Source organism: Rhincodon typus, chromosome 3, assembly GCF_021869965.1.
Source record: "Rhincodon typus isolate 14 chromosome 3, sRhiTyp1.1, whole genome shotgun sequence".
Classification (NCBI taxonomy): domain Eukaryota; kingdom Metazoa; phylum Chordata; class Chondrichthyes; order Orectolobiformes; family Rhincodontidae; genus Rhincodon; species Rhincodon typus.
The window spans coordinates 50379195-50391341 of record NC_063334.1 but is presented as its reverse complement, the minus strand read 5'-3'; the positions used below and the strand labels follow the sequence as shown (position 1 = coordinate 50391341).

The following is a 12147-nucleotide window of genomic DNA, read 5'->3' as shown; positions in this document are numbered from 1 at the left end:
ATTCATGGTAAACGGTATATTCTAATTAGATACGTTTTTAGATTGCTTTTACATATATAAGTCAAGAGCTTCTTCTTTCACTTTAATGCTGATCATCATGTGTTCTTGAAAAACTAAATAAAACAATTACTTATAAAATTAAAATTTAAAATTGTTAATGTTGTCAATATTTGAATGAGGTGTAATTACAACTGAAGTAAATGTCATACAAAGCTAGGATACAAATTTAATAACTCCTTCGGAAAAGCCAAACACTGTTTTAGATAAAAGTCTTGCTCTTATTTCAGTTTCTAGTATTGCTGGTTTTCTCATCAACAGAACTGCACGGCTAATGCACAGGATGTCATTACCAAATGTCAAAGGTTAATGAAAAATTTTCATCATGGATAAAGTTTTTTAATGAAAGTTCCATAGGAAAAACACAAGATGCCACATAATTGTTGTTTTATTGCCAATAGTCATACAGTTTTTTTAAAATAATCAACAAATACAAATGTAAACATAGTTTATGTTAAAAATGTTGCAATTTATTTGTATTCAAAACAGCAGCCTCTGAGATACGCACAACTATTTGATCAAAAGGCACGTTTTTGTAGCAGAGCTAGAGATTCAGTGTTGCCTGGCAGAACTTGCGAAATTAATTCTCCTAAATTCAGCAACTATTTTGTTTTAAAAGTGTTGCACTGACCCTCACTTTGCTGAATAATGATGAACTCTGAAAGAAGCAAAACACTAGAATTTTAAGAGTTAAATATGAAGACAACAATGCCAGATCCTGGGCATTGATTTTATGTTTGTGCTAAGCTTGATCGTAATTTTCAATGAAGTATAATATTTCAAAATAGCCAATAAATTTATTGACTTCTACTACACTTATCAAAGTGTCAGTGATTGGTAGCGATGGATTTGGTACAGTAATATAGTGAGGAAAGCTGTCCCAACCAATAACAACTGCTAGTTTAAGCATTATTTTCTTACATTTTAAGCCTTTCAACTGATTTCAACAAAGAACTAATCTATTGCAGGCTTTGTGCATGTTTTATGTAAGCTTTCAATATGCTAAATAGGACTTGCTGCTAAGCAAATATCTTGAAAATTGTTTTGTATGTTTATTACATCAAAATGCTCTGGTACTTACAATTTACAACAATGAGAAAACTGTAACATTCATTCAATTCACAGAATAAAATAATTATACAAATTCAAGAATTGTTTTAAATAACTTAATTGTACCATATTGTGGTTGATTCTGATTGATTTTAATCTGCGTAATAAGCAATTTCTCTAAATCCAACCACATAAGCCAGATAAACCTGCTTATCAATAAAATGTTTAATACGCCATTACTTTCATCAGCTGTATTTAAAATGTACATTGTGTTCATTTCATACCAATATCAATTATATATCTATGTGCAAAAGCACTTTGTACTCAAGAGTTAAAATGGTCTGCAAGTAAATGAAAAACATTCAAAGTGAAGTTCCTGTGTAATAACCACTTAGCAATAGCACTGTATCATTACAGTTCTCATGTTCTTAATTTCTCAGATAAAAACAACACAGTCATAAAACACATTGTCAGTAGAGTTTCCTTTACAATCTTCAAAAACAAAATAAACGACAACATCAATGTCAGGTTTATCACCAGTTAGGTATTTGAAGATTTTGATTCTTTTTCTAAAAGACTGTCATTCCTTAAAATAGTAGCTGCAATTTAAAGTAATTTTGATTAAATATCTTCCTTTTAAATATTGTGCTTCTGTAGTAAAATGTTCCAGATGAAGACATCGAGAAAAAGAACATAAAATATAATTTCTGCACCATATGTGCTAGATATCTGCATTTCATCTATACAATAGTAAATGATTCAATATCTCTTAGAAATATAATGATTCAAGTTGAAACACAGAGCATAAAACATTTTCACAACACCTTTTTCACAACTCAATCATTTGCTTTAAGTATTCAAATAAAACCCCTGCTTGCTTTGAGCCGCACAATATCAATTCACATAAATCAGACAGTTCTCAAAATTCAGAGATTTCTTCTCCCTGTTTCCACTAAACAATACACGAGGGAGTAACAATTTCCACCAGGTTGTTTAAATCACACGACAAGTTCTGGCAATCATTGCTTTTTCTCAACTGATTGCTTCAGACACAGTTCACTTCCAGCAGAGACTATAGGCAAATTGCTGTCACGGTGATGGTAGATAAGGTGGCTAATGCTTTCAAATACATGATCTTTAGTCCGAACCTTTATAAATACACAATAAAGAATATGAAAAGTTTAGAGTCAGAAAATACCATGCAGACATTTTATATTTCCCACGCAGGACTATGGTTTAATTTAATTTAATTATTTTTAATTTAAACATACTGTCACTGCTCCAGTCCAGAATGCTTAGGACCAAATCATATCTGGATTATAAAATTATGAATGATTGCCTAATTACAAATTTGCAAACTGGAAAACCCTGTACATATGAATATATACCCGAAATATGAAATAGTGATCAAAAATTATGAAGCAGTAATAAAAATTGTTTTACTATCTAATGTATCATTATATAAATTATTTTTACTTTCACATTTCCACTCCAACTATTCTCTATGAAAACGATGTAGGAAATGTTGAGAGTCTAATCAAAAGCCTTTCAGTCAACCGGTGAAGCTGAACAGTAGATTTCCAGACTTGAGGGGGTCACAGTATATATTCAATTTTTTTTAAAAACAAATTCTGTTTAAATATTTTGAATTGATGCAAATCAAAAATTGCATGACCTGTACAAGCGTGCATGTTACATTCAGTAACTTGGATGATACAATTCACACAGCAAAGTTTTACAGTGACGGAAGAGGTATCATTGTGTGACTTAATAATTTAATTGCAGCTCATTTTGTGATTTAAAGTAGTTGAAGTGAAGTTTTTTTAAAAGAATAATACTGTCTTTAAATTTTAGTAAGGGAAAGTTCTGTGTTTATTGATGTATGAAGGGTTACAGAGATTGGAATATGCTTCCATTTCTTATATTTAATGTCATCATCAGATATGTACAGTCCAGGAGTACCATAACCAAATGCAAAACAACACTGCTTAGCTCCAGCTCAGAAGACCTCCTCTTATTCCAGCATAATAGTCAACTTTCCATTTCAGCCATATACCTCCTCATGTAGCAAACCCCACCCTCTCAACTTCCAACATTTGAGGAAGCACCTAAATGTGGATAGTCCTGTAATATGAATGTAACTGTATAAGGAACTGGGTTGAGAGTAGTCAAAATTATTGTATGTAAGAATGACTACAATCAAAAAGAGAACACATTTATCCTTTCGTTCTGGGTGGCTTTGAAAAAAGTCCTAAAAATGAAAGTGCCCAATTGGTCAATTATTGAGGAATATTAACATTAACATTAAAGAAGGCTGGTACCAATTCACCCATATTCACTTCAGAATGACATGAAAAAGGGTTGCAAAGTTTAAAAATCCTTTCACAATGAAGCAGGTGAATTACTTTGCTTGTATCTATTATGAAAGTGTTACTATAGTTAAGGTAATAATGCCTTAAAGTGCTTACATCCATTAAAACTTTGAATATTGCCAGTGTTGTACAATGGACAGAATTAGCTTCTCCACTTACTGCACACTCTACTTAATGAGCAAGTAGAAGGTGATGTGAAATAGAACAATAGATCACTGTCTAGGCTCCAATTTTACCACGGGAGGCGCTATTTTGCTGAATCAGTCAGGTGCCAATAAAGTTGTTAAGTGGTCATTATTGGTCATTTAATGGCCTTCTCCCACCAACACAGAGGAAGCTCTGAGTGGGGTAGGCCTGATTTCAGGTCCTCCTGCGCTCATTTGAGGCTTCTGCAAGTCGTCTTTCCCTGTGGGTTCCCCTCCTCTGAGCCTTGACAATCGCCAGTCCAGAACTCCCTCGCCAGGATTTGCCAGCCTTATCCCATCAAGACCCTAACTCAACTTTCGATTCTGCTCCACAACGTGCCAACCTCAAGGAATGTTGCACTACTAGTAGTGGTCTCTGCTCCCAGTACCAATGCTAGCACTAGAGAGCTGTCAATGATTTGATGGTCAGCAACTCTCAAAAGAAGATTTCACCCCTGCTGGGTCTAATCATTGCATAACACAATAATTATAAACTTAGACAATGGCATTATCTTAAGGCAGTCAATTCAATTTTTATTCCAGCTAAGTATCCACTTCCTAAAATCCAGGATCTAGTGTTATCATGAAGGTCAACATGAGATGGAGCTAACTCCAGATAACACAAGCCACTATCTTGTAACTTTTGTTATAAAGGTGTGATATAGTACCACACAATGATTTGTGGACTAAATTCAGCATCTAGCATATTCCTGAAGATTGTTTCATAAGTTTTGACAAGTGTTAAGTAGATGCTCAACCTATTTGATGACAACACTGAAGAATCAATGGAAAGAAACAAAGCAGCAGAAAACGAACAGTGGCTAACTCAACTTGCACAACACAATTTAACGCTTGGCAAAGACAAATTTGCATTTGTCATCCAATATTGCCATTCTAGGCATAAAGTGACAGAACCAGGAGTAAAGACTGCACATGACATTGTAAAACTGTCATTATAAGGCAGTTAGTACCTGAAACGATTAAGTGACATCAGAAGATAAGATCTGCCCATCAGGATTTCAGTGTGTTCCTAGAAGGAGCTAATCAGATTCAAGATGTGTCGATGGTTTAGTGCCAGTGTGTTTCACTACTACAAAAGCCACAGACAGCCAAGGACCAAAAAGGTGAAAAGAATCTAGTAAGAAAACTGCATCCTTACATATTCAGAGGCTCAAAAGCACACAGAGCCTGTCAACCTTTGTAAATGCTCTAGACAGTGGTTAAAAGAGCAGCAGCAAAGATAGTAGTACTAAGCCTGACTGTAAAATCATAAAGCAACTAGATGTAGTGAAACATACTGATTAAAAATAACTTGCAAAAACCATACAGAATCTTACCAGAGCCACAAGAGGAAATTTTGTATAATACACATGGGTTACCCTGGATAGCAGTTAATGCCAGATACTAAATGTGAGTTAAGCCATGAAGAGGAAGGTTGAAAATATTTACTTCTAAGGAGAAACTCTAGGCAGAGATTCTAAGAGAAGGTTTAAATCAGCTTATTAAGCAAATCAGCTTTCTTACATTGTCTTAAAATCCATATAAAAAGAATACTGGCTAAGAAAATTGGTGAAATAGTGTAAAAATCAACTAATGAGGATGGGAAAATTGAAGACAGAAGAAGAGTTTATTAGTAATACTGCTTTGAAGTGAAAAACACACCTTTATTGTTTAACTGAAATTACTTCTTTAAGAACCGTCATCAGCATGACACAATTTTTTCAATGATAAATAGCTTATAGAGCTCAGAGAAGAAGCAGAAATGGCAGTGTTTAAATGGGTGTGAAAATCACTAAGAAGAAAGGGAAAACAGCACAAAATAATAATCTTTCCTCCATCTTGGGAAATTAAAACAATATTTCTGTTTTAAAATATTTCAACTTCTTTAAGCATTTGAAAACAATTTTTACAGCAAAATAGAAGGATAATTCTACAACATTCAGAAATATTTTAACTTTAATTCATCAAAATTAAAGAATATTTCCACAAAGCAAAATAAGAGGATAGAAGATAAAAATCTTTATAAAAATAACAAAGCTTTTAGTAGTCAAGCTTGCAATTCATCTTCATAATTCAATAATAAAGAAAACTGTAGCGAAAACTGGACCTTATAGAATATGAATTCCCTTAATTGGGCTGTTAATCCGGCCCAATCAAGAAGCCCTGGCTGACAGATAAGAACATGAGTGTCAGAGGTTCTGTTCACTCAGAGCTGGCTCTAAGGGAGGTGGATCAGTGTCAAGGACTTTACACATGTAAGAGTGACTTGAATCCTAGAATTCCCTCACTAAGGACCTTGTGGATCAATCACAACATGTGGAATGCAGCAGTTCAAGAAGGCAGGTCACCACCACCACCTTCCCAAGGGCAACTAAGGACAGGCAATAAATGCTGGCCAGCCAGAGATGCCCATGACCCACAAATGAATAATAAAGGATAGACTAAACATGAAAGAGCATTAGCATGCTTTCAGTTGGAAGTATCAGGAATTCATTTTTCTTTTCCTAAGCTTCTAAAAGCTTTCGTAAAGGAAATTTTACTGCAGCTATATAGGGCCTTGATAAGACTGCATCTTGAGTACCAAGTTCAGCTTTGGTCATTTTTGAAAAAAGGATGAAATAAAAGTAGATCAAAAAAGGTTTACTCAACTCATTTTTAGGATGAAGAACTTCTTTTATGTAAAATCTAGTTAGGATAATGATTAGCTTGGAAAGCTTTTTTTTGCAGTTTGCAGAAATCCTGATTTGAGTTAGCTGTATAAACACAGCTCCTTCTGAAGAATGGAGTGGAAAGAACAATTAAGAAACATGTGAACTTAGTGTAAAGATTTTAGTTTGAAAGCTGAAGACTAGAGTGTTTAGATAGAGCTGGCAATTTGAACCTGAGAAATCTATGTTCATTTGTGTGAATATTTGAGAAAGAGTCTACCAAACTCTCTAAACCAAGAACTTCAAGAAACAGTTAAGTCAATTGTATGTATTTGATAGATAAGGGAATTCTTTCTCGTGTTTGAGAACTGTAAGGTAATGATGTTAGGAATAAACAGAATTGTATTTTACGCAGTGTTTTTAAATAAACATCTGGAATTAGGAGTCTAGATATGACCATGAATCCATTGTCGATTGTCAGAAAACCTGTAGCAGCCTCCTGGGTACATTGGCCAAGTAAAACTCTAAAATTACAAAACCCACACATCAGACACAGTGCAAACACAAGCAGCCAGATGCTAATGATATTAGCATAATGCAAAAGACAACAGTTATCCTGGTCAGACATACCCCAATGACTTATTCACAAAACAAAGGTGAGCCCAGACAGAAAGGCACAAAGAAACGAACTGCAGCATGCCATCTAAATGATTGACTCTTGTTTCAAACTATTAAGTTTATCTCCCTGATTGGCCAGAACTATAGAGAGTTCCAGAAAACTTTCTGAAGGGTATAAAAACAGGGTTCACCCGCAAACCTTGCACTTGGAATCTCTTAAAATTGCCTGGTGCCTTCCGAGGAGAACAGCATGGCAAGAGGCAGATCCTTAGTAAGTATTTTGTATTGGTATTCACCGAGGAGAAGGACATGACTGACATTGAGGTCAGGGATGAGTGTGTGAATACTCTAGAGAATGTCAATATATTAAAGGTGGAAATTTTGGGTATCCTAAATTGCATTAAGGTAGTCAAATCCCAGGGCCAGATGGGATCTATCCCAGGTTATCATGAGAGGCAAGGGAAGAAATAGCTGAAGTATTAGCTGATATCTTCTCATCCTCTTTGACCATAGGCGAGGTTCTAGAGGACTAGAGATTAGCCAATGTTATTCCCTTGTTAAGAAAGGAAGCAGGGATAATCCAGGAAATTATAGGCCAGTGAGTCTGACATCTGTGGTGGGGAAGCTCTTGGAGAAGATACTGAGGGACAGGATATATGCACATTTGGAAGAAAATGGACTATTAGCGACAGGCAGCACAGTTTTGTCCGGGAAAGGTTATGTGTCACCAACTAGATTGAATTTTTTGAAGAGGTGACAAAGATTATTGATGAGGGAAGAGCTGTGGATATAGTTTATATGGACTTTAGTAAGGCATTTGATAAAGTCCCACATGGCAGATTGGTACAAAAACTAAAATCACATGGGATTCTGGGTCGGCTGACTAGATGGGTACAAAACTGGCTTGGTCATAGAAGACAGAGGGTAGCAGTGGAAGGGTGTTTTTCAGAATGGAGACCGGTAACAAGTGGTGTTCCACAGGGATCAGTCTTAGGTCCTCTGTTGTTTGTAGTATATATAAATGATCTGGAGGAAAATGTGTATGGTCTGATTAATAAGTTTGCAGATGACACAAAGTTTGGTGGAGTTGCTGATAGTGCCAACGACTGTGAAAGGATACCACAGGATATAGATAGATTGGTGACTTGGCCACAGAAATGACAGATGGAGTTTAATCCAGACAAATGCGAGGATTTGGAGGATCAAATTTCGGTCTGAATTATACTGTAAATGGCAGACCCCTTAGGAACATTAAAATACAGGCAGATCTGGACGTGCAGGTCCACAGTTCCCTAAAAGTGGCAACACAGGTGGCCAAGGTGATTAAGAAGGCGTATGGCATGCTTGCCTTCATTGGCCAGGGCATGGAGTACAAGAGTTGACAAAACATGTTGCAGCTATATAAAACCCTTGTTAGGTCGCATTTGGAGTGCTGTGTGCAGTTTTAGTTGCCACACTACCAGAAGGACGTGGAAGTTCTGCAGACAGTGCAGAGAAGGTTCACCAGGATGTTGCCTAGTCTCTGCAGCATTGGCGTTGAGGAAAGGTTAAAAAAACTAGGATTGTTTTCACTGGAAAGACGGCGGCTGAGAAGAGACCTGATAGAGGTCTACAAAATTATGAGAGGCATAGCTAGGGTGGATAGTCAGAGGCTTTTTCCCAGGGTTGAAGTTTCAATTACAAGGGAGCACAGGTTCAAGGTGAGAGGGGCAAAAGTTTAAGGGAGATGTGCACGCAGACAGTGGTAGGAGCCTGGAATGCACTGCCAGAGGAGGTGGTGGAAGCAGGCACATTGGCAACATTTAAGAGGCGTTTGGATGGTTACATGAGTAGGGAGGGAATAGAGGGATACGGACAGAATAAGGGCAGATGGTTTGTTTTTTAGTTTAGTTAGGGCACGATGATCGGCACAGGCTTGGAGGGCTGAAGGGCCTGTTCCTGTGCTGTACTTCTCTTTTGTACCAGCTGACGATCAAGAGGGAGAGAGGAAGAAAGCAGCATCACAGACTCAGAGACAGAGCCACAGAGAAAGCAACTGTGTAAATTTGCAAGAGACTTGGGAAGTATTGTAACCTTAAGGGGCCAAATAGGATTAGGGGTAGTCTGTTTAGTATCAGAGATTATTGTAATATTGTTCCTAATAAAGTGGGACTGTTTTGCTTTGGTACTGGCTTGTGTTTGTATTAATTTGACCGCTTTGGTATTGTGGGACCTGGGTAAATTTGTTCATAATATTCTGGTTGGAGTTGTCTAAATTGTTTTAAGGAGAGACGAAACAACCCATCTGGTTCATTAATGTTCTTTAGGGAAGGTAGCTGCCATCCTTACCTAGTCTGGCCTACATGTGACTCCAGACCCACAACAATGTGGTTGACTCTTAACTGCCCAATGGGCAATTAGGGATGGGCAATAAGTGCTGTCTTAGCCAGCAATGCCCTCATTAATATAAATGAATTAATATAAAAAAACTTTCAAGTTTAAAGAATTAATTTTGATTATATGTAAATAGTTTGATATATTCTATTTTATCTTCATTTTTTGTGTAATAAACTTCTGTTTTATTCTTAAAACCAAATCTGCACCATTGTGTGTATGTGTTTCAGTGAAAGACCACCTCATGAAATAGAGATTTTTCAAGTCATATTCATTATCTGACCAGTAATAGCATCAAGTGGGATCATAACAGCTGGAAATCTTTAATAATATCAAAAAAATGCTAGAAATAGACAACAGGGCAGGTTGCAACTGTGGAGATAAACAGAGTTAACATTTCAGGTTGAGATGACCTTTGAGCAGAACTGCCATGTTCTTTTCTTTCTTTTGTGTCCTGATGAAAGATCATCTTTACCAGAAACATCAAGTTTTTTTTCTCTCCACAGAGGTTTCAGACCCAGTGGCATTCAGGAATCTGTGTGTCCTAGCAGATGTATGTTATTATGCAAGTACAGCACGTGATTAGGATGAGAAATGGATTATTTGTGACTATTGCAAGGGGAATGGAATACAAAAATAGGGAAGTTTTACTACAGCTGTACAGGACTTTAATAAGATCAAGTCTTGACCACCATGTACAGCTTTGGTCTTTTTTTGAAAAAGGACGAAATAGAAACAGCTTAGGAAGATTTACTCAACTCATTCCTGGGATGAAGAGCTTTATTGCCCAAGATCTGGTTGGGATGATACTTGATCGGATGAATATCAGGAGGATACCTCCTCTTGTGGTGGAGAATAGAACTAAGGGTTACAGGTGAAGAATAAAAAAATCTGTCTTTAAAGATAGATATGAAGAGAATCTTTTCCTGTCACAGGGTCTTATTCTCTTATTCAAAAAAAGTAAAGTTTAGGTTATTGAATTAATTTAAAGCTGAGGTAGATAGAATTTTGATAGACAAGAAAGTCCAGGTTATGGGGGTGTACAGGAATGTGAAGTTGAGATCATTAGAAGATCAACCAGGTTCTTACAGAATGGCAGAGCAATCTCAATCAGCTAAATGGCCTACACCTGCTCCCATATTCACAGATGACCTGCTGATTACTTCCAACACTTCTTTTCATTTTTATAGCTGTTATTTGCTTATTGTTCATGATCCAAATAGCAAATGGCTAAAATTACTACAAAAAAATAACCACCATATTGATCACTGATACTTACCAAATGCATTTGCCAAAGACTATTGTCATGATGAAAGAAAATATGAAATATTAATATTTGAATTATACTTGGGACTTTCATGACTGAAATGGCTTTAAAAAGGGCTTCATAACACTGACTTAAAGTGATCACAGGCATCAGCTGACCACATAGTTTGGTTATGTTTGATTAAACCAACATGGATTAAATTAAAACCAGTCTGAGCTAAACTTAGTATTTTACTCAAGACCACTAAAATACACCTGACACCCATAGATAACAGTGTGGAGCTGGAGGAGCACAGCAGGCCAGGCAGCATCAGAGGAGCAGGAAAGTTGACGTTTCGGGTCGGGACCCTTCTTCAGAAATGAGGCCCACTTCTGGAGAAAGGTCCTGACTCAAAACGTCAACTTTCCTGCTCCTCTGATGCTACCTGGCCTGCTGTGCTCCTCCAGCTCCACACTGTTATCTCTGACTCCAGCATCGGCAGTTCTTACTATCCCTGACATCCATACTATGTCTAGAAAAGCCCTCACTTCCTATTTTGATTTACACTATTATGAGAAACTGCAAATTTGGAAATGAAAACATCACCTGCGATTATCAAGCCTGGACATAATTAAATGACCAGACAGCATATAAAAAGTTGCTATTTTAAGAAGCTCCATTGTGATAGAATAGAGATGATGGATTATAGATAGTAGAATTGAGCACAAGCTGAATAATGCTTTTTCTCTGCTTCTCAAGAAGAAAAAAATAGCAGATTAAAAGCACTAAAGGGAAAGAAACATCATGAAACCAAGAATTTAAAAGATAAATGCAGCAATTACCACTGGTTAGTTGGGTTCTTGAACCTTCAGCAGGTTAAAATCTTTTATCTCAAGGACTCTAAATAATACACACCTTCATCTTTTTCATACGGGACACTATTCCCTTTTATCTCTGTGCCTGTGTGTTACTGCTCAAAGGCAACTTGCTTGATTTCACATCTTTGTTATTTTTGTTCAGGCTAGCATGGCAACAAACTTGTTCATTTTTTTCAAGTACAGCTGCAACACTGGTTTTTACCTGACAATGTGGAAAATTGCTCAGGTATGATCTTTACACAAAATGCAGGACTAATCCAATCTGACAATTACTGCCCCATTAGTCTACTTTTGATCATTAATAAAGTGATGGAAGGTGTCATCAACAGTGCTATCAAGCTGCACTTCTTTAACAATAAGCTGCTCAGTGATGCTCAACTTGGACTGCGCAGGGACACTAAGCTTCTGACCTCATGGCAATTTTGATTCAAACATGGATAAAACAGTTGCATGTCAGATGAGTGCAATTCATGCAACTTTCAAGAAGCTTGAGAACAATCAGGACAAAGGATACTTGGTACCACATCCACAAACATTCGCTCCCTTCATCACTGATGCTGTGTAGCAATGGTGTGCATCTGGAAGATGCACTGCAAAAATTCACCAAGACACCTATGGAGCATCTTCCAGACTCCCAACCTCTAGCATCTACAAGGACAAGGGCAGCAGATATAAATGTGTAGAGCTGGATGAACACAGCAGGCCAAGCAGCATCAGAGG

At 36.8% G+C, this 12147-nt stretch overlaps 1 protein-coding gene across 1 annotated transcript in view; it reads right to left on the bottom strand.

Moving 5' to 3' along the window:
• Positions 1–1982: 1982 nt before the first annotated feature.
• shc3 (SHC (Src homology 2 domain containing) transforming protein 3) overlaps positions 1983–12147 on the bottom strand; it is a 212357-nt gene continuing 202192 nt past the window's right edge. Inside the window, exon 12 of the mRNA XM_048595005.1 lies at positions 1983–2255. Coding sequence (XP_048450962.1) covers positions 2127–2255 — 129 coding nt within the window. The 3' untranslated portion in view covers positions 1983–2126. The remainder of the gene's footprint in view (positions 2256–12147) is intronic.